General features: G+C 37.3%; 16 protein-coding genes across 16 annotated transcripts; 8 read left to right on the top strand and 8 right to left on the bottom strand.

Moving 5' to 3' along the window:
• Positions 1-302: 302 nt before the first annotated feature.
• On the bottom strand, positions 303-3068 carry PMS1 (ATP-binding mismatch repair protein; the record flags this gene model as incomplete). Its single annotated transcript, XM_062955238.1, has 1 exon — positions 303-3068. The coding sequence occupies one exon, from the start codon at positions 3066-3068 to the stop codon at positions 303-305; it is 2766 nt and encodes a 921-aa protein (XP_062811860.1).
• A 113-nt stretch (positions 3069-3181) lies between these two features.
• PRCAT00005184001 (uncharacterized protein) lies at positions 3182-3862 on the top strand (the record flags this gene model as incomplete). The annotated part of the gene is made up of 1 exon (XM_062955239.1): positions 3182-3862. One exon carries the CDS (start codon positions 3182-3184, stop codon positions 3860-3862), a length of 681 nt encoding a protein of 226 aa, XP_062811861.1.
• Positions 3863-3962: 100 nt separating this feature from the next.
• Positions 3963-5567, bottom strand: PRCAT00005185001 (Ca(2+)-binding ATP:ADP antiporter; the record flags this gene model as incomplete). The annotated part of the gene is made up of 1 exon (XM_062955240.1): positions 3963-5567. The coding sequence occupies one exon, from the start codon at positions 5565-5567 to the stop codon at positions 3963-3965; it is 1605 nt and encodes a 534-aa protein (XP_062811862.1).
• Positions 5568-6244: 677 nt separating this feature from the next.
• On the top strand, positions 6245-7834 carry CCT2 (chaperonin-containing T-complex subunit; the record flags this gene model as incomplete). Its single annotated transcript, XM_062955241.1, has 1 exon — positions 6245-7834. The coding sequence occupies one exon, from the start codon at positions 6245-6247 to the stop codon at positions 7832-7834; it is 1590 nt and encodes a 529-aa protein (XP_062811863.1).
• Positions 7835-8761: 927 nt separating this feature from the next.
• Positions 8762-9280, top strand: DDR48 (DNA damage-responsive protein 48; the record flags this gene model as incomplete). The annotated part of the gene is made up of 1 exon (XM_062955242.1): positions 8762-9280. The coding sequence occupies one exon, from the start codon at positions 8762-8764 to the stop codon at positions 9278-9280; it is 519 nt and encodes a 172-aa protein (XP_062811864.1).
• A 250-nt stretch (positions 9281-9530) lies between these two features.
• On the bottom strand, positions 9531-10664 carry KIS1 (Kis1p; the record flags this gene model as incomplete). The annotated part of the gene is made up of 1 exon (XM_062955243.1): positions 9531-10664. The coding sequence occupies one exon, from the start codon at positions 10662-10664 to the stop codon at positions 9531-9533; it is 1134 nt and encodes a 377-aa protein (XP_062811865.1).
• Positions 10665-11307: 643 nt separating this feature from the next.
• STE2 (alpha-factor pheromone receptor) lies at positions 11308-12561 on the top strand (the record flags this gene model as incomplete). Its single annotated transcript, XM_062955245.1, has 1 exon — positions 11308-12561. The coding sequence occupies one exon, from the start codon at positions 11308-11310 to the stop codon at positions 12559-12561; it is 1254 nt and encodes a 417-aa protein (XP_062811866.1).
• Positions 12562-13055: 494 nt separating this feature from the next.
• On the top strand, positions 13056-14321 carry PRCAT00005190001 (uncharacterized protein; the record flags this gene model as incomplete). The annotated part of the gene is made up of 1 exon (XM_062955246.1): positions 13056-14321. The coding sequence occupies one exon, from the start codon at positions 13056-13058 to the stop codon at positions 14319-14321; it is 1266 nt and encodes a 421-aa protein (XP_062811867.1).
• A 1140-nt stretch (positions 14322-15461) lies between these two features.
• On the bottom strand, positions 15462-16913 carry PRCAT00005191001 (uncharacterized protein; the record flags this gene model as incomplete). The annotated part of the gene is made up of 1 exon (XM_062955247.1): positions 15462-16913. The coding sequence occupies one exon, from the start codon at positions 16911-16913 to the stop codon at positions 15462-15464; it is 1452 nt and encodes a 483-aa protein (XP_062811868.1).
• Positions 16914-17665: 752 nt separating this feature from the next.
• On the top strand, positions 17666-19813 carry PRCAT00005192001 (rRNA-binding ribosome biosynthesis protein; the record flags this gene model as incomplete). The annotated part of the gene is made up of 1 exon (XM_062955248.1): positions 17666-19813. One exon carries the CDS (start codon positions 17666-17668, stop codon positions 19811-19813), a length of 2148 nt encoding a protein of 715 aa, XP_062811869.1.
• Positions 19814-20444: 631 nt separating this feature from the next.
• Positions 20445-21287, top strand: SIW14 (putative tyrosine protein phosphatase; the record flags this gene model as incomplete). The annotated part of the gene is made up of 1 exon (XM_062955249.1): positions 20445-21287. The coding sequence occupies one exon, from the start codon at positions 20445-20447 to the stop codon at positions 21285-21287; it is 843 nt and encodes a 280-aa protein (XP_062811870.1).
• Positions 21288-21342: 55 nt separating this feature from the next.
• Positions 21343-21771, bottom strand: PRCAT00005196001 (uncharacterized protein; the record flags this gene model as incomplete). The annotated part of the gene is made up of 1 exon (XM_062955250.1): positions 21343-21771. The coding sequence occupies one exon, from the start codon at positions 21769-21771 to the stop codon at positions 21343-21345; it is 429 nt and encodes a 142-aa protein (XP_062811871.1).
• Positions 21772-21927: 156 nt separating this feature from the next.
• On the bottom strand, positions 21928-22338 carry HHT2 (histone; the record flags this gene model as incomplete). The annotated part of the gene is made up of 1 exon (XM_062955251.1): positions 21928-22338. The coding sequence occupies one exon, from the start codon at positions 22336-22338 to the stop codon at positions 21928-21930; it is 411 nt and encodes a 136-aa protein (XP_062811872.1).
• A 655-nt stretch (positions 22339-22993) lies between these two features.
• On the top strand, positions 22994-23305 carry HHF22 (histone; the record flags this gene model as incomplete). Its single annotated transcript, XM_062955252.1, has 1 exon — positions 22994-23305. The coding sequence occupies one exon, from the start codon at positions 22994-22996 to the stop codon at positions 23303-23305; it is 312 nt and encodes a 103-aa protein (XP_062811873.1).
• A 55-nt stretch (positions 23306-23360) lies between these two features.
• Positions 23361-25115, bottom strand: PRCAT00005199001 (glycosyltransferase family 15 protein; the record flags this gene model as incomplete). The annotated part of the gene is made up of 1 exon (XM_062955253.1): positions 23361-25115. One exon carries the CDS (start codon positions 25113-25115, stop codon positions 23361-23363), a length of 1755 nt encoding a protein of 584 aa, XP_062811874.1.
• Positions 25116-25473: 358 nt separating this feature from the next.
• Positions 25474-26562, bottom strand: PRCAT00005200001 (uncharacterized protein; the record flags this gene model as incomplete). The annotated part of the gene is made up of 2 exons (XM_062955254.1): positions 25474-26390; positions 26526-26562. The coding sequence occupies 2 exons, from the start codon at positions 26560-26562 to the stop codon at positions 25474-25476; spliced, it is 954 nt and encodes a 317-aa protein (XP_062811875.1).
• Between the last annotated feature and the right edge of the window lie 147 nt (positions 26563-26709).

Consider the following 26709-nt stretch of genomic DNA (forward strand, 5'->3'; position numbering starts at 1 on the left):
ATAGCCTAATTCATCGACAGTTGAACCTACTATTGAACAATGCAATGGATGTTATCTAACAGTAAGTACGCACAATCTAAAAGATCGTTTTTGTCCGTACATTTTGGTCATATCGCACGTCAATTGGAGTTAGAGCCATAACTACTCAAAAATCTATAAGGATCATCAAAAGAGCTTTATAATAGGTCTAAAACAGCTAACATTAGGTTGGTCGGGGAACTTATCGTCACGAATTCTTTGATTGCTTCTTTCATTTATATAGGCATTACGATGACTATGTCCTTTATAAAACGCACGGCTGATTAGATCATATAATCTTCATCAAATGTAGGGTAATTTTTTAACTCAATTAAATGTCGCATAGTCGGTCTTCCGTGGGGACAATTCCATGGCCTATCTAGAGTAGACAAATTAGACACTACTTTAGTCATTGTGGTTTTATTAAGATGTTGACCAATCATAATACTCCCCCTGCAAGCCCTCAGGGCTAATATCGTTCTTATCTTGGAGCATTTTACATTATACTTTGAAGGAGACGAACTGATAAGATGTATTAGTTCGTGGAAATCATTGACATCGAATATTACATCTTTCAGCATGGGTAAAGACAAGAGCCTTACACGCTCTCCTGGTTGCGCATCTTCACAAAACGTAACATTAAAGCCGTTTTGCTTAAATACATCTATGTTATCAGCAACTGTAATTTCATCGATAACACTGAGGTCAACTGTCTTGGGTGAAACTAGTGGCTGACCCTGGAACTGAGTATTTCTCGTGAACCTTTCAAAGTTAAACTTCTCGTCCGATGCATGCTGGTCGATTATGAACATATTATTCGACGAATTAAGTGAGACCAATATGAAGCCCAAATTGAATTGACCAATAATTCTCATATTAAGAAAGTCTTTTTTTGATACTATATACGAGAGCTTCTTTTCTGCTTCCTCAGTCTTTTCAATTGGATCTATCACGAGTCTTTTATTGGGGATCTTCATTGTCTTATTTTGCCTTGATGTCATGGAAACCGATGCAACAACCAGCTCAATATCTATGAAAACTACTCTTGAAAGATTGTGGACTGCATTTCTATGGGGTGTAGTATACTTGGATGATGGACTATCCCGAATCTTTCGTCTCTTAATGGTACTTTCTTCAAACGTCAAGTCCCCTACGGTAATTTTGAGAATGCCATCGCTAGGCTTTGATGGCTTTGTAGAACCCGAAGATGCATTATTTTTGAAGCCTGACAAATCGACACTGCTTTCTGTATCTTCATTTTGTGCAGCGATGTTAGACATCCCTTGCTCTTTCTCAGAGTCATTTGATTCGCTATCTGAAATATCAGCAGAATCAGAATCAAAAGTTTTTTGCAGCCTTGTATTAAGATCTCTTGTGTTCTTTTTGAGTGATTTATTATGACTTTCTGAATCTAAATTGACGCCAACGGCATTTGGTATTTTCGCAAGACAGCGATGATCTTTATCACTATACTTCAGGATATTTGAAGATATATCATTATTTACTCTGTCATTGAGATTTTCACGTTTTTCTTGAGAATTGTTACCATCACTTTCACTTTCATTTTCACTTTCACATTCACATTCATTTTCACTTTCACATTCACATTCATTTTCATTTTCATTTTCATTTTCATTTTCATTTTCACTTTCATTTTCCCTTGGTTTTGTATCCACCTGAGGCTCTCGAGGACGACGATAATCCTCCTGCATCCCATCATGGATCTCACCTTGTTCTTCAGATTCAACCGGACGGTTGTCAAGGGTTTCCAAAGCTTCATTTGCAAAAGTAATCAAAGTAACACCATCCTTGTAATCATCACCAATAGTTTCATCCTTTTCCAGGCTCTTGTTTTCCTCAGGAATTTTATACTCCATTTTTTTCAGAAGTGATGTTTTTTTAATGTCACAATTAATAGGTTTATGATTATCGTTGGATATGATATTCTCATTATTTTTGGGAATTGTATTACCTTGTTCATTGTAAAATGCTGTGAGCTGTTCCCTTAAGACATTGTCAATGACATCTTCATTGCGAATGAATATAGTTCTCTTATCGGGAGTTATATTGATATCTAAGAACTGATTTGATATTTCCAAATTTAAAACTATTACCGGGTACTGAACATGATTAAAGGCTCTATAGACGTCATTCACAGTTTTTGAAAACTTTTTAGATATAATTGGCCTTTTGTTGATGAAAAAATACTGACGATCTGCTGAGGATCTTCCTAATCCAAAAGAACAGTTTGAAATTAGGCCTTCAACTTTAAGTGTGAAGCTCTTCATGATAGGAAATTCTCCCGCAGAAAGTCTAAATTTTGCCTCCAAATTATCTGCCTCAAAAGCAACTGGAACTATTCCATATGAGGCATTACTTCCAAATACATTAACCATGTTATCTAACATAGTTGAAGTTTTACCTCCTTTTGTTGCCAATTGCAATGTTTTCTTATTAGTTTTTCCAATATTGTAGACCATGAAGCGTACCTGTGGGCTGGAAAGCATATAACTCATAAGAATCTTGACTGCCTTATTATATTCCTTATTAACATTCTTTTCTAGATTTTTTAATCTCACAGGTAAATTGTGAAAAATGTTGGTTATAATGACTGATGTGCCTATGCGTCCTCCAATCTTTGACTTTACTTTTTTTAAATGTCCCAATCTATCAAAACTTAGCTCAGAAGCCCGTGGGTGATCATCTTTGGTACATGTTATTATTTCAACATTAGCTATAGACGTGATTGAGCTTAGTGCTTCACCTCTAAACCCTAATGTGTTGACCTCGTTAAGTTCCTCGAAATTCGTTAGCTTTGAGGTATGATATTTCAAGCATATATTGGGAAAGTCTTCCTTAGCAACCCCAGATCCGTCGTCTTCAACTATAATTGACTCTAGACCATGATTCTTAAACGTTATCTCTATCTTCAGACTACCCGCATCAAGAGCGTTCTCCACCAACTCCTTCACAATAGAGGATAAATCAACAATCACCTGTCCTGATGTTATACGATGGACATCTTCCTTATCAATGGTTTTTATACTCATCTCTTATAGAGCATATTTGGTATATTTTTGTTTAATTTGATAGTCGCGTATTTAACATTAATGAGAGATCATCACTTTGATTAGATAGTAAAAGCTTCAATAGCTAAAATGTTATGATTACATTAACGGCAGAAAATCTTATTTTAGCCCTCAAAGAATTTCTTGTAGTATGGGCTAATCAGATCTTATACTACAATGAGATATATTCCCCTGAAATATTTGAAAAATATAAATCATTTGGCGTGATAATATTCAAATCAAGGAATCCAGCAGTGAATTCATATTTGGAAAAGTTTGTGAACAGCTTTATTGAAATATTACTTACAGACTACGGTGGAAAAGTAAGGCAATTGGTAATGCTAGTGTATGACTCAAAGTCTAACTATGCTAGACATAAATACGTTATTCAATTCAATGACCTTATAAATTTGAGTACTGCTCTACCAGATCTCAGTTTTTTGACCACAGAGAATCCCACCAGTGAAACTAAGATAGATATATCTACTCTCTCTTGGGATGAGGTATACACTCAACTCAGATCTGCATTATTTCAGCATTTGAATGAACTTCGAAGAAAGAGTCTGTCAATAAAGAAAAGTGATGACTTATTCTTTAAAACAATTATAGAAATCGACGATTCTTTCAATTTAGATGCACTGCCTCTAAAGTCTGAATGGGTAAGGATATCGAACTCTCTGAAGGGTAATAAAACCCCTGTGAAAGGCTTTGCTCCAATAGGAGAAGTAAGTTTGGCTGTATTTAATTTCGATTTACATAATGAATATATATCTTAGGAGTGTTCATGGTGATAGCTATTTTATACTGATGACTATATTATGTTGATAAATATACTAAATAACTAATGCAACTTCGAGGTAAAAATGAGTAGATATTTCAGTTTAGATTCTCATTCAACCCGAATAAATGCTTCAAGTTTTCATACATGAAATATGAGATAGAGACTGCGGGCGCAACTTTAGCTAGGTTAGGCACCAAGCCCTTGAAGAGACCAGGGTACCCTTCTCTTGCTATAGTTTTTCTCAATACATCAAAGAAACCATTATAGGTGTATGGGTGAGCATAGGTGCCTTGAGCCTGTAGTCTAGTTCTCAATAAATTCACTGGATATACTACAGTCGCACCAAAAGAACCAGACAAAGCTCCTAGGGACAAAACCATATAATTAGGAAGCCTTATATCCTCTTCTTTAATTCCTGTCCTTTTACTCTCTCTTTTAGCTAACACTTTCTTAATAGTTGTAAAGGTACCAAGATCAAGGGCTGCATAAGGAAAAATTCCACTTACGCCCACAAAAATTCCACGGTAAAAAATTCTGAGACCTCCTTGTTGAAACAAGTCTCTAGCAGTTTTAAATAAAAGATCATTACCTCTAACTGATGATTCTAAGTTGGAGCATTGCAATCTGAATTTTAAGGTGTCTATTGGATATACAGTAAATTGAGCAACAACACCACCTAAGCCACCCGCTAGGTAGGTTGAGACCTTAGACAATTCAGAGGTGTCGCTTACACCTTCAACAGTAGCCAAAAACTTCTTTGCCGCTTCGAAAGAGCCAAATTTCATAGCTGATTCAGGGAACACCTTAAGAACATTCAAACCATTACCAACATAGAATGCTCTTATTCCCCCCTGCTTCCACAAAGTCCTTGCAGCTTGAATAATAGGGGATCTGATTGTTTTTTGCGGTTGCATAGCGGCTTCATGGGCTGCTTTTGCTGCCTCTATTGCCTGCTTGGAAGCACCACTTGCTATTTGTCGTGCTATCTCTGCCTTTGAGTGCAAGACTGTGGACGATAGATCGGCCCTAGCAATTAAAAAAACTTTGATTCTATCGAAAGGCGCTGTGCACGTACGTGAAACAACACCAGATAATCCACCAGCAAGAAAATAGCCTGATCCGTTGAGGAATTGGTTTATCAAAGTTACGTCACCGTCGGAGGATAAATCTAGCTCTTCAGCAATGTAGTTATAAGCAGTTCTAATTCGGGATCCATTTAACCTAGGCATCAATATTAGGAAATCACGAAAGTCTTCGTAGTCTATGTAACCAACATTTTTACTGTCGATTTGATTGAAAAACAAATCTACATTATAATCAGTAGGACTCATATTGAGAGATTTCTGTAAATATTCAGCAAAATCTGCCTTGTTGAGTTTTCCATCGTGATCTTGGTCAATTTTAAGGAATCCTTTTAAAATTTGATCATCTGAAAGAGCGAGGTAGTTCTTGAAATCGTTGAAATCGATAACTTGATCTTTGTCTAAATCAAAGCAATTGAAGATCGTTCGCATTAGCTCAGGCTTCCTAGTAATTGGATGGTGTAGATCCTTTAATGCATCTTTGAAGTCCTGTAAAGTTATCTTCCCATGGTGATGCACATCTAATTTTGTAAATAAAGTTTCGTAATCGTGAATAGGAATTTCTTGATGTTCTACTTCATCACTAGGAACGCTTTCTGACACCGGTTTCTCGGACATACCTATCCCTTCCCCTTATTCCAACCTTGATTTATGCCAAGTGGTCGTAATTCACCGTGAGCTGTATTCAGATATTCAGACAATGCACACACTATATGCTCGATACGACTGGTGAGTGTCACTAAAAAATACGCTCTAAATTGAAGCCCAAATAGCCGTACTGAGCTGGATTACACCCTCTTGTAAATCTATGAGTGGTGTATATGCACTAAATACTAGAATTAGCGTTTCTACTTTTATTTCACTTTGTTCCAAAGTAAGCAGTTTTTAATGCCATCTCATTTGCTACAAAGGGCCTAAAAGACTATACAGCACGCGATCACCTGACTTACATGTCGTCTTGACTTTTGAAATTCCAGTTAATAAGCTTATCAAAAGTCTTGTGGGTTTATCATCTGATGCTAATACAATTACACTAAACACAGAACATAGATATGTATACCTACGCTCTATTCATCCCCGAATTCTCCAAAAATATTGCTAATCATCAGACATTTAGAATAGAAAATTTTTTTGTATCACAAAGCTAATTCGTCGTGCACTACACAGTTGCCCTCAGTGAAGGAATCACCGTTTCTCTCATATCAGATACCTTGAAAAAGGTATAGCTAAGTTTCCATAATCCAGCATTAGTAGAAGTAACCTGATCCTTGAGTTATTATTAATAACATTGTACGATGTCAGTGCAGATTTTAGGAGACCAGGCTACAGAAGAACGAGCAGAAAATGCTCGTATGTCGGCATTCGTTGGTGCCATAGCCGTGGGTGATTTGGTCAAATCAACTCTTGGGCCTAAAGGTATGGATAAGTTGTTGCAAAGCGCATCAAATATTGACAGTGCAATGATAACAAATGATGGAGCAACAATTCTCAAAGCCATTCCATTGGATAACCCTGCAGCAAAAGTATTGGTGAATCTTGCGAAGGTGCAAGACGATGAAATAGGTGATGGAACTACATCTGTCACCGTCTTGAGTGCTGAACTTCTCAAAGAAGCAGAAAAGTTAATTGAAAAGAAAATTCACCCTCAAACGATTATAGAGGGATTCAGAATTGCTAGGGACACTGCTATCCTGGCCTTGGAAAAAAGTTCTGTTGATAACGCTTCCAATCCTGAAGAATTTAGAAAAGACTTATTCCATATTGCCAAGACTACGTTGTCTTCCAAAATTTTGTCTCAAAATAAGGAACACTTTGCCAAATTAGCTGTAGATGCTATTTTAAGACTCAAAGGTTCAACAGATTTGAACCACATTCAAATAATTAAAAAAGCTGGTGGCAGCTTGTCTGACTCGTTTTTGGATGAAGGTTTTATATTAGAAAGGAAATTCGGCATTAATCAACCTAGGAAGATAACTAAGGCGAAAATTTTAGTTGCTAATACGTCGATGGATACTGATAAGGTTAAGATTTTTGGTGCTAAGTTCAAAGTGGATTCGACTTCAAAGCTTGCAGAGTTGGAAAGAGCAGAAAAAACAAAAATGAGAGAAAAAGTTGATAAAATCAAAAAATTTGGCATCAATCTTTTTATTAACAGACAATTGATATATGACTATCCTGAGCAACTTTTTACGGATGCTAAGGTTAACTCAATTGAGCACGCCGACTTCGACGGTATTGAAAGATTGGCTCTAGTTACTGGCGGTGAAGTTGTATCTACGTTTGATAACCCCGAAAAGGTCAAATTAGGATACTGTGATGCAGTTGAAGAAATTATGATTGGTGAAGATGTGATGACTAAATTTTCTGGAGTTGCTAAAGGGGAAGCTTGTACAATTGTTATAAGGGGTGCAGCCGAGCATGTATTGGATGAAGCTGAAAGATCATTACACGATGCCTTATCAGTCTTATCCCAAACTACAAGGGTCACAAAGACCTGCTTGGGAGGTGGATGCTCAGAAATGGTTATGTCCAAGGCAGTCGATCAAGTCGCTGCAAATGAAACCGGCAAGAAGTCTTTGGCAATTGAGGCTTTTGCAAGAGCTTTAAGACAACTTCCAACAATTTTAGCTGATAACGCCGGATATGATTCATCTTCATTAGTTACAAAGTTGAGATCCGCAATCTACAATGGTATGACGACTTCAGGCTTGGACTTGAATAATGGAACAGTAGCAGATATGAGAGACTTAGGTGTAGTAGAATCGTTCAAATTAAAGAGAGCCGTTGTTTCATCCGCTGCTGAAGCTTCAGAAGTATTGTTGAGAGTCGACAACATTATCAGGGCCAAACCAAGGACTGCTGATAGAAATGCCCATCCACATTAGTTCTAATAGATCTGAAATAACTTAATAGGAAAATATACAATTAGTGTGCAATACTCAATATAATAATATCGCTATAAGCAGGAATGCAACTCCAAGGATTTCGTCTTTGACGAGAAAACACGCGCCAAAACTGCATACAGATGTTCGTCATCCTTTTGAGTATCGATTCGAGCAAGCAATTGAAATACGCAGACTGCCCAGTTTCAATAGGGGTGGTCATCTTGATCCGAATTCGCACATGTGGATACATCTGGTCTTGTAGTAATCTGCTCAACAAAATTACGCTATGTAGAGATTCTCCAATGCCATAGTTCTTTCATCTATTGTGCCCTCTTCGTAGGCCGACACTCTATTCTCCATAAATATTGTTAACACATCGCTCTTAACAGATAATCAATAAACTAAGCATAGATGTGAAATTGGATGATACATATCCCCGACCTTTTCTAATAGGATCTAGCGGTAATAGTGGTTGCACTAGACCGAAGAAGGTTGCATAATGGTCCAACATGGTATAGAATAAGGAAGGCTTTTGATCTACTTCCGGAGGATTCTTCTTGAATCGCAATCTAAAGATTGACGCAGGGGCTCTGTGGAGGTCGCAACGCCTAAAAAATCATGAAAATTTCAGTGAAGATGCAACAAATCTATTGCACGTTTTAATCTGGGCAATGTGCCCTTGTTCAATTCGGCTTCCTAACGTGTCTGTAAATGAGCCACAACACGATGCATGGGGCCACGTCATATGAACTCGAATGAAATTCAGTTTGCAGTCGTTCATTTGACCCTAGGAGGCAACGGAAGAATATTTCGTATATGGCAACATTGCCTGGATCCAACGATATATAAAAGGACCATCGAATCTGTATTCGACTACTAAGTTTCGAAATAAGCTGTTAGGTAATTGAATAATTGAATAATTGAATAATGGTATTTGGATTTGGTAAAGACGACGACGATAAGAAACACGGTTCTTCTAACCGTGGAGGTGACTCTTATGGAGACACTAACGATAGCTACAGCGGTGGTGGAGACACTTATGGCTCTTCAGGACGTGGCGGTAAGGACTCGTATGGATCCTCTGGCAGCGGAGGAAAAGACTCATATGGCTCTTCTGGCCGTGGAGGTAGCGACTCATATGGATCTTCTGGTGGCAAAGATTCCTACGGCTCCTCAGGACGTAGTGGTAATGATTCTTATGGATCCTCTGGCCGTGGAGGTAATGATTCTTATGGATCCTCTGGCCGTGGAGGTAATGATTCTTATGGATCCTCTGGAAGCGGAGGAAAAGACTCATATGGCTCTTCTGGCCGTGGAGGTAGCGACTCATATGGATCTTCTGGTGGCAAAGATTCCTATGGATCGTCTGGTCGTGGTGGTAATGATTCCCATGGCTCATCTGGACGTGGTGGCAATGATTCCTACAGCTCTTCTGACAGATATTAAGTTAGATTAGTCCATAATTAAGTAGGTATAAAATAAAATAACGTATGTATGATGAATGTCTAGTTTCTAGTTTGTATTTGCTATGAAATAAAGTCACTTTCTATATCAATTTGTTATGGACAAATCTTAATAGTTAATCCACAGTAACTAAATAATAAAACCTAACGGCTATTTAGGCATTGGCACAAGTCAAGCTCTAAAGTAAGAAATGCACAATTACTTATCTTTTAAAATTAAGTAATAGAAAAATTTATTGCTGCAATGGAGCGTATAGGACTTGTGTAACATATTTCCTTTTATAACGGACCACTGATGCAACAGCTAGAGTATTATGCTTAATACTCGTAGTAGCTAAGTGATTCAATACGACGTGGTTAGGAATTGGCAATGCCCCTGAGTTATTGTCCCTGTCCATTGAATTGAAGTTATTTAAAATGACATTCTCTAAATGTGGAGGTAAATGTGGAGGATGCAACCAAGCTTGCTGTTGACCATTTTGGTTCTTAGACTGCTTATCTATTGCAATGTAATACTGTTCCATGACTTTGGGATCGGTGAAAATTGGTGGAATGTCTGAAATATAATTATAATTTTTTAAGATCTTAGTTCCATCATCTTCATCCTTATATCTCGAATACCCATCACCCATATCATCATCATCATTAGTTAATCCCCAAGCCGAATCTCTTCTCGTAGTTGCTTTAGAAACCGATGGTTTACGACTCGGTTGTGGTTCATGTTGAATTGGCTGTTGGGTGTCTTGTTTTTTATTTTCTTGTAAGTATGACGAGACGAGTTCCGGTGTCACCTCTATATAGTTAACAAAGTTACCCATTTGATCTGTCGCCGTTGGCATATGGTCTGAAAATCTTAGCTCATTATCGACAACAAACCTAAAGCGATGGGTGCCAAGAGGTAATCCTAATGTTATCATAAAAGTATTGTCTGGTTGCTTCACTAACCCAATCATCTTACGCCATTCTGTGAATGATCCTGTCACGTAGACTTTTTCACCACCTTGTACCCACTTAATGTCTACGGGTACAGTGACATTAGGATCTGTAGTAGTAGGTTGAACTCCCTGTGGTTGTTGTGAGGTATTGTTTGCCCCTTGGCCAGAAGAGTCTACCGTCATTCTATCATCATCATGACTTCGAGAATTATCGCCCGAAGTTCTCAATTTATCCATTTCCATATCATCGGTCAAGATCATTGTTGACCTCCGTCTTTGCGGCGGCTCATTAGAGAAATGATTCACTCTGCTCGTTGTCGGGCTTATTTCTTCCTGCCTTCTGCTCAGATCTCTAGGGTCTATCGCTTCTTCCATATGCTCTGTATTAGATACGTCCACCATGGACACATCCTTGATGGGCTTATCCGACATCACCAGTTCTTTAATCTTCTGGTATATTGAATCCTAGATTGTTGGCAAATTCAATCAACAAATCGAATATAAACCCGATCTTCTCAACAGTGCTCAGATTAGGACCCCTCAGTGTATTCTATATAGTTGTTCACTGAAAGTACCAATCTGGTGTTTTTAATTAATCGGTCTTTGTAATATCTGTTCAGTCTCTTTGCTTCGCTGTCGGCTCCCTTAACGTTTTTGATGCGCTCAGGCGGTTGTGATTAAAACCTCATTGGTCAATTGTGCAGGAAAGGCATGTAAGACATCTTCTGATGAAGTGGTAGGAGAAACCTTCATAAGATTGTTACTAACGGCGACTTGGAAGGGGGTGAATTTAAGTAAGAATAGATGTTAATATAATGACTGATATGGACGAGTCAATGGAAGGACATTTCTTAGTATCTACATCTTGGGGGTGATAGGAAAACTGGATACACATTTATTACTATTGCGGTTGCCGCAAAAGGTAAATTAGAGCAGGGGATATGGAAAAGGCCCCAAGTTGAGACGAGACCAACTAGTAACGCAAAGAATCTGTTTAGTACTTAAGTAAAGCATAAGTTATCTTAAAATACTATCAAGTGTGAAAATAGAGTTAGTAAATTGTAACTAGCTACTTATGGGCGATATTATCTTGACCTTTTCGGTCCCTGGTAAGACTGATGTCAAAGCTTCTGTTCTGATAGGGTTGTTCGATGAGGCTGCATTGTATAATGTCCAATATGGTACTATATATGGTGCGGCGATTGGAGCTTGTTCTATTATGATGGCGGTCTTATGGCTTATAGTTAACAATAAGAAAACCCCTATCTTTATAATGAACCAGTTGACTCTAGCAGCCATGATTGTGAGGAGCTCTCTTTATGTGGCATATTTACATGGGCCTCTTGCAAATATGTCTTACGTTGTACTTGGTTTAGTAGACACAGATGATTTGAAATCTTATAATGTCACCCTTGCTGCCAATTGCTTCCAAGTGATTGTTATCGCATTGATCGAGTGTTCAATGACATTCCAGGTTTACATGATTTTCAGGTCACCTGAAGTGCGTAAATTAGGATATGTTTTATCTGGCTTGTCGGGAACATTAGCGTGTCTCATCGTTGGTCTTTACATCAACTATATCGTTGAGAATTATAGGTATTTTCATCAAGGCTCTTCTTCCACGATCCAGTTGGGAGGATGGAAAACCGACTTACCTTCTATCTTATTTTGTGCTTCTATTAATGCAATGAGTATTATGTTGATAACAAAATTGATTTTTGCAATTAAAACTAGAAGATACCTTGGGTTGAGGCAATTCGATAGCTTCCATATATTGTTAATTGTGACATCTCAAACAATGATAGTTCCTTCAATTTTGGTATTGGTCAACTATGCAAATAGCAAAACATTTTATTCTGAGCTAATCACAGTAAGCATTTTCTTAGTCGTGTTGTCTTTGCCTCTATCCTCCATGTGGGCAGCAGCTGCCAATAATTCTAGGGTTCCAAATTCATCAAATTTGAGACTCATGAGATCTTACGATTCAGATTCGGATGCAGGTGCAAGTACAGTTTACAGTCTCTTTCCCAAGAAATGTTCCAGGGTCAACACACCTACCTCAGAGTTCGATAGTGGTACTTTAAATGGGTCACCAACATCCTATTTTAAAAATGTGATAACACCTACAAGCGCAACTACGGAAGGAACTTTAAATACCAGGATGCCTCCTGATCTAGAAGGAATGGCAGATGGCATTAGTGCAAATGAAATGGACAGGAGCCATTCTTTGAGCTATAATGATTGTGATTCTGTCGAGAAGTATCTTAACAACGTTGGTAACGACCAATTTCTTTCTGTCCAAACTCGAAATGTCAATGTGAGCAGTTAGATATGAGATTATGTTTTCAATGATTATTTAACCACCTTAATGATGACATTATTAGTGTAAACCAAATATACGAATATCGATTTACTAGTAATCTCTAATCGGTAGTGCTGTCTTCAACAACTACTCTAAGTTTAGGGTGTCTAGAGATGGTTCGCATTTAAACTCTACACTACAATAATCCTTCGAGATTCCTATCATCTCGATGGATGTATATGTAAAGATAAAAATGAATAGAAAATCCGCCGGTCTAGTATAGTGGTTAGTACACTTCGTTGTGGCCGAAGAAACCCAAGTTCGATTCCTGGGACCGGCATCTTTTTTTTCTTTCTCAGGTTTTAAATTTGCCTTTTTCTACCGGCTTCGTGATCTTCTTACCATTTTTTGCCCCATAATTAAAACTCAAAACGGTTTACTTTGATAAGATAATTACGTCTTAAAAACTCAATATCTTTTAAAAAGAACGTCTTTGTTTATGAAATATATAGTCAGATAATATGGTAGCAGAACCGGTGCAAGCTACGATTCTGACCTTAACTTCTTTTTACAATCAAGCATCAAACTATCTCGCCACACAACATGATAAGTTAGTTCATTCGGAATATTATGAAAAAATTGCAAGTTGGGATCCAGTTTTATTAGTAAAAGGTGAAAATTATTCATCAATGAATTGTCGACAGCAACCGACTACTTTGGTAGACCGATGTTACACGAAGTTGAAGGATAATAAGATTAAAGTTGCAACTATACTAACAATTGGAATTGGGTTAACATCTATCTATGTCTTTGCGGATGCAAGTGGACTAAATAAGTACAAGATTGCATGTAAACCAAAAAGAAGAGTTCCTAAATTAAGTAATGGTGCTAGAAGAGACATAGTGCTAGTTGTTGGATCACCTACGGAGCCTCTAACCAGATTGATAGTTCTCGATTTTGAAAAGAGAGGATTCATAGTTTATCTAACCATTCTTGATGAAAAGGATTTCAAGTATATTGAAAGCAACCCTATTACTGATGACATTAATTATTTAAATCTCAATGAAGAATCTAATAAGCTAGGAGTTCAATTATCAAACTTTCAACGTTTGATTTCACAACCTGTGATCCCATTCCCAGGTGCATCACCACATCACTTGAGGCTCTTATCCGTTGTATTTGCTCCAAATCTATACTTTCCCTTGGGTCCGATCGAGAACATCTCAATGTCGTCCTGGAATAAGGTTTTTGACAGACTTTTTACGTATTTGAAGCTATTCTCGTCTGGATTAGTAAACTTGGTAAGACAGCAGGATGCGAAGATAATCTCAATTGTTCCCAGCATTGTCAGCTCGTTAGAAATGCCATATCATGCACCTGAAACTTTATTTCAAAATTCTTCTAAACATTTTTTTACAACACTCACGAGGGAATTAAACAAACAGGGCTTATCGGTAACCCAGGTAAAGTTAGGCAACTTAAACATCTCGAACGGTCGTCAATCTTATGGTCGCATATCAAATATTGTAAATTCTGAAATACGAAATTGGGATGAAGATATGAAACTGCTTTACGCTAACGACTTTTCAAAGTCTCAGCTTAATTCCACTCCTATAAGGGCAGCTGGAAAGGGCTCAAACTTGAGAGATTTATATCACTTACTCTTTGATTTGATCTATTCAAAAGAGGTTAACCTGCCAGTGGTCTACTGCGGGGCAGGAGCAAGAATTTACGATTGGCTCTCTGTGATTTTCCCTGACTCTCTCATTGAATGGTTCTTGGTCTAAATCTATATTCGAAGTCTCTCATTAAGTGCATCTACACTTGACGCTCGATATAACTTTATAGCTATACAATATATACACGACCCGAATTATTTCTCCTATATAAATAGCCATCTCAAGAACATAAATTTTTTCACGCTCTTTTTACTTACGTTCATGGCCAAAGAATTGCTTTCGAAGCTTACAAAAGGACTCTAATAGGTCATATAAAGGCTTCGGGGAAAGTCTCCTGCCTCTTTGCGGAAACGTAGCGAATAATCAATTCGCTGAGGCGCAAAAGTTCATGCTCTCAGAGTTTAGTGATGACAGGAGCAGGTACCGAACGGCTAATTCATTCGAATCATGTCACTTGGGTTTCCCATTTGCTCTGGCCGAGATGTATTTATTAAGCCTTCTTGATTCATGTTTGAGGCTCTTTCTGACATGAAACCTTGGACCTTAAAACCCGGCTTGGTTTTTAATCCAGGTCGGTGCTGATTTTCGGCAATGGGATTGTGTATCCTAAACGACAGTTATGGCAATTGATTACCTTTTGGTAATTAACTCAATGGAGCTTACTCTTGGCCCATGGACGTCTCCTTTATTTACAAGCTTGATGTCTAATCATTTGATTGAGACATTTGCGTAGTCAAATACGCCAGGCTTAAAGGATTTTATTTATTAAAATACTCTAGAATAACTAAGTTCATTACATTCAAACTTCAGTAGAGGTTACTGTGATTAAGTTTCAATGGAATGATCCAGCTAATATGAAATGCTTTTCTAATCAGATTCTTATGATGAAACATCCAAGCAAACATAGAGTCAAGCTCTGAGATTATTTCACTGTCTGGAAAAATGGCAGGTTTTAGTCGTGGACGAGAGTTGCATAATTTCTGACGTCTAACAGGAAAGCAGAACATATTGGTATCAGGGTTCTTTTATTGAAGTTTAATGGCATTTGTATCATCTTGTTTATTTGAGTACATAATGTTAAAACCGATGTGATCAAGAACATCATTAAGTAGAATCTTGAAGTAGAAATGAAAATAGAATAAAAATTGAAAAGGATAAGGGAAGTCCGTACTCCAGTGGCTATAATAATACAATGAAACTAGAAAATATATGAAATAATACATCAATACTATCATCACATTATTATGCTCACTCTACCGACCAATGGCTGGTCAAAGCCGCTCCTCCAGATTCACCACTATTACCCATTAATTCAGCAGCGTATAGGAGTATTGTAGTGGCCATGTTGACCCAGTTCCAAAATTGCCAAGGATGAACTACAATTGTCATATTGGAAGGGTAGCTTGAATCCCAAAAGCCCCATATTTTAAGCTCTGTTCCAAGTTCTCCATTATACAGCATCATGAGATGAGTATAGACTGCTATTACGATGCACGGTGAGTATGCATAAATAAATTTTATAAGGGTCGATGGTGGTTCACGATTTGGTGGAGCCAATCTGAAAGGTGCGGTATGTGAGCTTTGTTCTGATGTACTAGATTCCTCGTTCTTTTTTTCAACGTTTTCGTTGTTATCACCATCTGAAGCTTCTGAGACTATTATATTTGGTGATGTAGAAACCAGTCGAGAACGAGTTTGTGATGGAGTTCTAGGCGGTGATAAAGATGGATATATCACACCATGATAAAGGGAGGGTATGATTTTAGTTGCTGCGTAGAACACTCCTATCCTGTAAGCCAAGTTTAATAACAAAGGTAAGGTCAATTTTTGAATGGCCATTAGCAAGAACTCCCAAATTGTTTTAAAAGACCCTGGCAAGTTTGAAGCTAAAAATGGAACCAGCTGCAGTAGTCGACTCAAAATCTGCGGTGGTAAAATGGGTATTTCTTGTTTCAAGTTGTATGTAGTCTGGGTGAATAATGCCGTCAAAGCTTTACTAGCACCCTCAGATAAAATTGGAAAGGTTTCATAGATACATCTGACTATGTATGCAAAAAGAAGTGATGATTCAATCATGGACCCTTTTCCCGAAACAATACCAAACAAACCTAGCCCAACTGTCATTGTCAATAGAGACCCTAGCAACGAGGCACTCACAATATCGATTGTGAACGGGAACACATATATCCGATACAAAAAGTATAATGCTGCTGTAATTGTAGAGCCACTGCCGACGAGTGATACTATTAGCCAACTATCAGATTTGTATACGATCAACCAGTTGATTGTCTGTCCAATCGCTTGGATCAATAATAACGAGCAGAAGCCTTCAAGAATTGTAAATATGGGAGTCGAATTGATGATAAATTGCCTCCAAAGGTCAATTATTGTCAAAGTGTGAGGTTTGTGTTTTGAACTGTAGTAAGATAAAAACAATGTCAATAAGCTTGGAATTAATAAATGCTGGACATAATAAAGTAATGAAATCCACCGCACATATCGATTTTTTCTAGTAACCAATTGAATTGTGGTTAGTACAAAATATAATGTACATGTTGTGAAAGAAAAAGCTAACCCACATTCAACTCCTCCCACATCAAAAGATAGAGGAATTGTCAATATTATGAGAATAAGATAAAGTGACGAAAATAGTGCCCGAAACACCTTAGTGAGTCGTACCTGTAAGTCATTCATATCCATGGTTCTTCGTCAATTGCTCAATCAAATATTTGAATTTTTTTTTTGTCCCGTAGACTCTTGTAAGCTTGTCCTTAATCCAGTCAAAAATTCACTTTTCGTGGTTCTTTTAAAGAATCTTAGGGCCACTTTAGCTTGCTAAAAATTAGCAGTTATATTGTATAGCAATATCTTCACTAGCGTATTGTACTAATCAGACTTGATTTTCTAATGTAAACACAAAATTTTGTATCAGAAAAACTAACGCCATAAGTTACGAAAAGAAAGTAGCTTACCTAGCGATCAAAGGTAGCTTAAAGACTTTAAGAAGACTCAAAATGACTCTGGCAACTAAGCAAATGATACCGATACTGATAATATAATCACGACTCAATCGGATGTTCTATAGTTTTTAAAATTAAAGCAAACTTTAAGAGGAATCCGTTAGGAATAATTTGGAATTGGTAATTCGCACAATGAAACACTTTTCCTATTATATGGTTGTGAAAAATATGAATATCTATTCTGCTTCGGAATGAATACCAAATTGTAAATGATACCTCCTTTGGTATTTCTTAAGATGTCTTGAAAGGGTTAAGACGTCTGAGGTATCTTTTCCAGCCAAAACGTTGGACGTATAATGGGTAAGATAACTATTTTTGAAATTTACTAGTATGCTCACACGACCTCATCTGGATCATCACTAGATTTGGCTCGTTTTAAAAGATGAAGAATTTCTTCAAAAGCATTAAAACTTTATTTTTATTCCGAAAAGAATGCCTGAGCAACGCAAGAGGTCGACTCATGGAGGTAAGGGCCACAGTGGTAATTTTGTGAAAAGGAGACATGGAAATTCAGGTCGTCAGGAAATGAGGTCTGTCACAAGAACATCAAGAAGAGACAGAAGACCTGAGGATGGAAAGGAGGATGCCATGTCAGACGAAGAAGATGCAATAGACGGCATAGAACAGAATGAAAAAGAGGATCTGGTGGACTCAAGAACTGCTGATAGTAACCAGACATACAGTGCGTTGTTAACATTGTTGAAGGCTGATCATCTGAACACAATAGGCAGCGAAAGAAAGAAAGGTGAAGCGCTTGCACAAGCAGATGATAAGGAACCGGAAGATGAAATTGCTGGATTAAATGTCGAAGCATCTGATGAGGAGGAAGATGAAGGTGCTATCGATGACATGGATGAGGAAGAACAAAATGGCCGCGATCCATACGAAACTCATTTCAATTTGGCGACGGAGGATTACGTTGAAACAGAAGTAAAATTAATTGAATCTCACCATAAATGGCCCTTGAAATCCAAGAAATCTTTTCCAGAAATAGGTTACGATACGATTTTTCAGACCCCTCCAGGCACTTCGCTACCCAGTGATGCAGTTGACTTTCGTTCGAAAGCTTCATTAGATGATTATTTAATAAAGAAAAGAGTATCTGATGCTTTCACGCGTCATTTTCCTGCTCCGCTAACAATGCTCGAAACTCGACTCGTGGATCCACTTTTAAGTTATAAGGATATGTTGCTACCTTATGGTAACTGCAAGAATAATTCTTACAGAAAATTCTTCGTGATGCATGCTTTGAATCATGTTTTCAAGACAAGAGATAGAATTTTGAAAAACAATACCAAGATTCGTGATTACAAAGAGTCAACAAAATCAGGTCGTACAGAAGAAGAGCCAGAGTTCAAGGACCAAGGATTCACACGGCCCAAGGTTCTTATACTATTACCTACACGAGACTCGTGTAACGAAATCGTCAATTTACTAATCAATCTTTCAGGATCAGAGCAACAGGAGAATAAAAAGAAGTTTAACCTGCAATTTTCAAGTAATGTTTTCCCTCCCGATACGAAACCAGAAGATTTCAGAGATGCCTTCAAGGGAAATAATAATGATTTCTTTTGCATAGGAATAAAGTTCACTAGAAAGACATTGAAATTGTATTCTTCATTTTATTCTTCAGATATTATTCTTGCATCACCTATTGGATTGACTATGATACTAGAAAATCCTGATAAGAAAAAGAGACAGTATGACTTTTTATCCTCAATAGAGATTTTGATCGTTGATAGGGCCCATCAAATCGAAATGCAAAATTGGGATCATGTCAACACAGTACTTAAATATCTAAATAAGGTTCCAAAGGACTTTCATGGCGCGGACTTTTCTAGGATCAGGATGTGGTCCATCAATGACCGTGCTAAATTCTTGAGACAAACGCTTGTATTCACCGAATATGCAACCCCAAGCACGATGAGCGTCGTTTCATCCAAGTCATATAATTTAGCAGGAAAATTAAAATTCAGGAAAGTGTTTGACTCAAAAAGCTGTATTATGAACTCAATTGGGTTGAAGGTTAAGCAGATATTTCAAAGGTTTGAATGTCCATCTCCAGTCGAAGACCCAGAAGCTAGGTTCAAATTTTTTATCAACTCAATTTTACCCTCCTTAATGAAGTCTGTATCTTACGATGATGGTCTTTTAATATTCATTCCGTCATATTACGATTACCTTAGGGTAAAGAATTTTTTGAAAACATCGACGAAGTATGATTTTGGCTCAATCGATGAGTATTCCTCACAGTCAAAATTATCGAAAACCAGGCATCAGTTTCTATCCGGAAAGATCAAAATTCTTTTGTACACAGAAAGATTGCACTACTTCAGAAGATTTGAATTAGCCGGAGTCAAGAACATGTTGCTATATGGTTTGCCATCCAATCCACTATTTTACAAGGAGCTTGTTAGGTTTTTAGGAAGATCGATTTTCAAGGAAATTGCCGATAAAGACCTCTCCTTTGTTAAAGTGCTTTATTCCAAATGGGATAATCTCAGTTTAGAGAGGATAGTAGGGAGTGATCGTATGCCAGTACTTTGCAATTCAGTGAACGAAATTTATGAATTCAAGTAGTTCAATATAGTAGTTTTATATTAATTATTTACGATCTACGATCTTAATGCATTAAAAGCCATTATAAAGCAACCAATGGACACGTATGGACTCAACCTTTCACCTATTCTTGCAAATTTCCAAAATATACCTAATGCTCCTGACTTTCGATTGTTAAGCAAGGCAGGGTATCCAGTATGAATATAAGTACATGTACATATAATCAATAATATTACCTGAAGCAAAGACTGAAAATTAAATAAAGCAGACTAATGACGTTAGATTATTTCTGAATTCTAAGACAAAAACTGATACATACCATTATGAATCTGGAAAAATGACAAAAAAATGATGAAGCAAGATATAATAAGTAAAAGAACTATCGTGAGATAAATACTTTAACAGTGTCGTTAAATGTCGTGTATTCTTCAATGTCGCTAATGTCTTATTTTTTTTTTTTTTTGGCACTAACATGTGCTCCCTTTTGCCAGTATTAAAGAATTTGAACAGTGTTATATTTTTCCTAAGTGAATTTGAAAGTTTAAACGATGGACAGTATACGATATTGAAAGCTAAACAGTAATTCATTACAGTTTTCAAGAAAATTTTATATCTTTAAAAATATATTTCCCAATTGATTATCTAGGGGCCAATGGCAGATTACTCAAATGATCCTTTCCAAATGGATGAGGATCTTGCAGAAAATAAACTATCTGAAGTAGTCAGTGATGTTCCAAGATGGTCTAATATTCAAAATGATATCACTCCTCGATATTCAGACATGGCGGACTCAAAAATGTATAATGATGCTGATGTAATACGATCAAGATTATCCCAATTTAAGATTGGAAATAGAAGTGATATGGATAACGACCCAGAAGATAATGCAGAGGAGCGGACTTACGAAGAGGATATAGATGACAAGTTTGACTATGACACCCAAGCCAAAATTGATGAAGAGAGCAAAGACTTCAACTTTTATGATAAACAACCACTAACTCCACCTGAGAATTTTGCTCCAGTTATCAATAAAATCTATAGGTCTTCATTTCCCCAACCACAGAACTTTCCTGTACTCAAGAGGCTCAAGCTAAAATCAATCTTATGTTTGATTCCAGAGGAATATCCCCAGCAGCATTTGGATTTTTTCAAAGAGCAAAACATAGAACTATTTCAGCTAGGAATGTCTGGAAACAAAGAGCCGTTTGTGAAAATTAGTCCTCAATTGGTCACTGAGGCAATAAAAATAGTATTAAACCCGGAAAATCAACCCATATTAATACATTGCAATCGAGGAAAGCACCGAACCGGCTGTTTAGTTGGTGTTTTGAGAAAATTACAAAAATGGTCCTTCACTATAATCTTTGACGAATACAGAAAGTTTGCTGCGCCAAAAGAGAGGCAAATGGATCAGCAGTTTATAGAACTCTACGATGAGACGGAACTTCTTGATTATTGCAATGAAAGGAACCTTTTACCTATTCCTTGGGACTGATTATTATAGAGACAATTACGTGTCAAATATAAAGTCATATATTATTGTTCATATACTAAGGCCAAAAAAACCTTTTCCCATAAATCGTAGCATTTCCGACGGCTAGCAAGCCGATGCCCAATGGACTAACTCTTCCCTTAAAGAAGCTATGTAAACTAGATTTTCCGTTTACAAGAAGATAAAGAGTTGACCACGCAAAAGTAAAACCGGCCCCATTACTAACATCGCCATCATAAATAATCCAGCCACCAAGCATCTGAGCCACGCCAAATGTGAGACATGATGCCCTTGTAGGCTTTGCTGTTACCAATTTTTGATGCAACTTGAAAGAGCCTCCAGAAGTGCCCAGCGGATAGGACATTGGTCGCGAAACAAGCAAACCTTTAGATAAAAGCGTAGCACCAAGTACCCATGCTGGGTATGGAGACCCAGAAAGCTGCTCCCCGATGCTGAACAATTGGGCCCTCTTTTCCTCAAATGACATTGATCAGCAGTGATGATACCTTCCTTTTAATTTTTTTAGATGTAATTGCTACACAAATTTCACGAATTCCATATTGAGATACTGAAATTACACTATACAGAACGCCTTTATAAAATAAACATTTATTATGTTACTAATATACAAAGGGAAAAATACCTAAGATCTTTCACCTCTTAATCTTCTAGCCAATTGAATATCTTTCTTTTGGATGGTGACTCTCTTTGCGTGAATAGCACACAAGTTAGTGTCTTCGAAAAGAGAAACTAAGTAAGCTTCGACAGATTCTTGTAAAGCACCAATAGCTGAAGATTGGAATCTCAAATCAGTCTTGAAATCTTGAGCAATCTCTCTGACCAATCTTTGGAATGGCAACTTTCTGATCAATAACTCAGTAGACTTTTGGAATCTTCTGATTTCTCTCAAAGCGACGGTACCAGGCTTATATCTGTGGGGCTTCTTGACACCTCCAGTTGATGGAGCGGACTTTCTTGCAGCCTTGGAGGCTAATTGTTTTCTTGGTGCTTTACCACCAGTAGACTTTCTAGCTGTTTGCTTTGTTCTAGCCATTTTTGATGTTAGTGCTTAAAATAAATGTTGAAAATACCGGTAGCCAGTGTTATTATATACTAGGTGAGGCCAAGCAAGAGATACGCAGGTAAGAGAATATAGCGAGTCTCGCGACTGAGTGTACTGTGGTATACTCAGACTAGTTAGAATAAATGAGAACAGGTGGCTATAGCAGGTGCGCTAGAGAAGGGTGATTCGTAACTGAAGCAGCCAAAAAGCTGCAACCTCGCGCGAGTAAACATAGCGTCTTCTGCTAAAGATACTTCGTTGTTGCAGTGCTATAAAATACGCATCTAGTGGATAAGTTTGGTACTGCTGAAAAGAATAAATTGCGCGACATGCTAGGTTTCCAAGCGCGACAAGACAACGATTGCGATCATTTAGACTAAGAAATGCGACAAGCAGCCGCCATTTAAGCTCCGCTGGTCGGTGCCATTACTGCAGATGCCATCGCTCCCCGTGCTGTGAATTGCGCGAACCAATGTCGCATTTCTGGATCTCTCTGTTTTGATCTCACATATTGTTTATTATTCTGGCAGCAAGAAGCAGAGTTTCAGTGCAGTGCTTTTGAATAACGTGTCGTTGCAGGGGAACATAAATAGAAAGCTGGTCCCGTTTAAGATATTTGGAATTATTTTAGTTATCGTTAAATAAAATGTCCGGTAGAGGAAAAGGAGGAAAAGGTTTAGGAAAAGGTGGCGCCAAGCGTCACAGAAAGATCTTGAGAGATAACATCCAAGGTATTACAAAGCCAGCCATCAGAAGATTGGCTAGAAGAGGTGGTGTCAAACGTATTTCTGCATTGATCTATGAAGAAGTCAGAGTTGTTTTGAAGTCATTCTTAGAAAACGTTATCAGAGATGCTGTTACTTACACAGAGCACGCTAAGAGAAAGACAGTTACCTCTTTGGATGTCGTTTACGCTTTGAAGAGACAAGGTAGAACCTTGTATGGTTTCGGTGGTTAGACCAGTGTATAATATTAGTTTCAATATATGTTATTAAAGTACAAATTTGTAGGCCTCATATAAGATCATCCACTACTTTTTTGGATCCGATCTTTCCTCCTTCTGCTAGATGCCTTTTGATTCGTTTTTCTATTCTTCGCTCCCAACGATTTAAATCTAAAGGTTGGAATGTCTTGAAGCCTTCCCTAGTATGTGATTTCCATCTTTGAAGACAAAACCCAGAATTCTCAATCTCTTTATGTCTATACGGACACACACATCTACAGCCTACTCCATTTTTTGTGCCTTTTTGTGGATGTGACCGCATCAGCTCGGTTGGTCCTTTATAGCTGAATTGCTTCGCAGGAGAGTATTTTAATTGATTATCAATTGAATTCGCTGGACAATGACCCAAAACAGAATGTTTGTATCCAATGTCTCTAAAATAATGGACATCCTTCAAGTCTAGCATCATTCCAACTGCTAATGAATGTATCAGAGCATCTCCCCATCGTTCCCTATAAAAGCCTCCACTTTCATCTAGATGCTCAAAATATGCTTGATACTCCGGTGAGTTAAACAAATCTGTTCTAGCGATTTCGAAGTTTGACCAAAAATGACATAAATTATATTCTTCTCCATCTATTCTATCTTCATACAATGTTGGTCTCTTTGATTTTTTAAACAATTGATGTAAAATATCTGTATTCAACTCAGCCACGTCATTATCCTTCTTGCCCTTTTGTTGTAAGAATTCTTTCAAATTTATATTTCTCTCGATTTCATCTAAAACCTCCCTTTTGTTGGACAACCCATCATACAAATTCTTATTTTCTCCAATAACGTACTTTGAGTTGCTGACAAACAAATCCCACGCCCCTTTAACATTGACGCCATTCTTCTTTATAAAAGCTTGAGTTTCTCTGAATAATCCAGGGACAGTATAATATAATTCTGTAATCATGACATTGAAGCCATATTTTTTATCGTGCCTTTCCATTTCCACAAACGGATCATAAGTCAAATCACAAAAAAATTCGACGTCTGGTTCAACTCTCCAGTACCAGTCTCTCTTTTTAACCAAATCATGCTTGTAAAAAGCTCCAGAATAAAATCGACACATCTTATGATACGATTCCATATTACCATACAAAATTGTTCGATCACCTTGACTTTCAATACTTTCTCTAATCTCATTCTTATCAACATCACTTCTAAATTGCCATTGCTCTGGTGGAATTAATCCAAATTCTACCTTGGAAGTAGTATATTTTTGTACGATGTCTTTGAATTCATCTGTGAATAACTCATTGTTCAAGAAGACCCAGGGATAATTGAACCATTGATTAAAATGCCTCTCTAATGATATCATTGATCTGACAACTCCATCTAATTCAGAGTTTCTAGCCAAAACGACAAACGCAGCATTGGCTCTCGGGTGATCTATGTCAGGCTCTCTGCAACCTATTTGAAAAGGTGCATCGATAGGTGAAGAAATGAAAGTCTCGCTCAATTTCTCTTTTTTATTACCAATATAATACAGAAGCAGAATATTGTGGAAAGAACCTAGTAGAAAAAAACCAAGCATAGTCAGTATGCATAGCACGAACCAAATATTCGAAGATCGCCTTAACCGCTGAAATTTAAGCTTAAAGTCCTTTGCCAAATTTTTCCATGGATAAGTTTCTTCTTTCCTGTTGACATACTTGCTTGGAAGGTGTTTTTCAATGTCATCATTACATATGCCTTCATTACATATGCCTTCATTAGCATATGAATAAGTTCCCAGATATTCATCGTTTCCCAAACTGAATCTGTTTCTGTTTGTCATCTAGACTCTTACTTTATGCTTTAACAAGAAAAAAGAAGTCCATCGGGAAAATAAATAACTTGGTATTGGTATTTCAGCTTCTATCTTAATTCTTGTAAACACGATTGTTCACAATATTGCCTTAGTAATGTGTCGAAGTAATCTAATGCCTACTAAGTATGTTCATTTCTGGCTCTAAAATAATTATCTGTGCGCACTTCACTATGGTTTACTACTTTATTTAGCTTGATATATATTGAGAACTGAAAATGCCTAAGATAAGAGCCAATAAAGATGATTATGGCTAGCTATGCATGTGTATATTGATATTAATTTTGTATGAATGAACTTGTCCTGTCATGTCCTATCTTCTCAATTGTTATTCTTTCTTAACTATTGCATTTCTTATTAGTGCTAAATCTTCATGTAATTCCTCTGGCTTTAACCCTTGAGGACCAGTAAATTGTTTATGAGAGCCTCTTGTATTCATTCTATGGCCATTGCTATCTTGTTCTAATAATACTGATGACATTCCATTTCCTTCATCATTCATTATTAGACTGTTCAATGCATCGTAGTCTTTGTCACTTAAATTTGATTCATTACCGCTGCTCACTTGGCTGTGGCCGTTCCCAGTTCTATGATGAGAGTGACTACCACCGTTGTTTTCGTCATTTGAGGAATATCGAGTCGCATAAAACCTTCTTCGTTTGTTACCATTGGTTGCAGATGAGCCTGAGCCGTATCCAGCACCTGAAAGCATTTCGGCAGCTGTCGTTGAATTTCCTATCCCACTATCAGAGAGATCATCGATTTCCCCTGTAGTAAACCTAGAGCTTATCTCTCTTTTCCTAAGAGAACGCCTATCAGTTAAACTGCCAGTCGCAGAATTCAAAGCTGCTATGGCAGAATCATTTAGATTAACAGAATTCCATGAATTAGCATTCACAAGATTGAGTAGTAGCTTATCTTCTTTTAGTTGCTTGATCTGTTTTTGAAGCTTGTCATAGAGCTTCTCTTTTATGAGTTTTATCATTTTGTCGTGATTCTCCTTGGCTTTTCCTAGATCTTCTCGATACTCCTCGTCTATGCGTTTTACCCTATATTCTTCCCAGAGCCTTAATCTAGTTAATTCGTAGTCTCGTTGTTCTTCTAAGTCTTGCTTTTTCTCTAAAAAATCTTCGTTTGTACCCTGTTGCAACGTAGCTAACGCATTTTGCAAGTTATGTAACGAAGCCCTATAAAAACTGTCTCTGTCATTAAAAAATGCTATTTCCAACTTGTCTAGACGAGAGCCTATTTGTTGACGTTTTTTGTCTCTCTTACTTAGACCTATTGTTTCGTTAGTATTTGTCACGAAACTCTCATTCTACAACTTTTCAAGTTGAATATTGACTTAATTAGATTGATACTGGTTAGAATGCTACTTACTCTCGCTCATTATTCCATTTCTTTTGCTATCGTCCATACTGATATTTCGAAATCCTTTTATTGAGCTTGCTCGAGTTTTCCATTGACTCTCGGAAACAGATAACCTTAATCGGCTCATCAAAACGTAATAAACTTAAGGTAGTGTCCATGCACCAAATAAATCTGGAATAAAAAGATAGACTTG

The sequence above is a fragment of the Priceomyces carsonii genome, assembly GCF_900007245.1.
Source record: "Priceomyces carsonii strain CBS4050 genome assembly, scaffold: Debaryomyces_carsonii_scaffold_6, whole genome shotgun sequence".
Classification (NCBI taxonomy): Eukaryota; Fungi; Ascomycota; class Pichiomycetes; order Serinales; family Debaryomycetaceae; genus Priceomyces; species Priceomyces carsonii.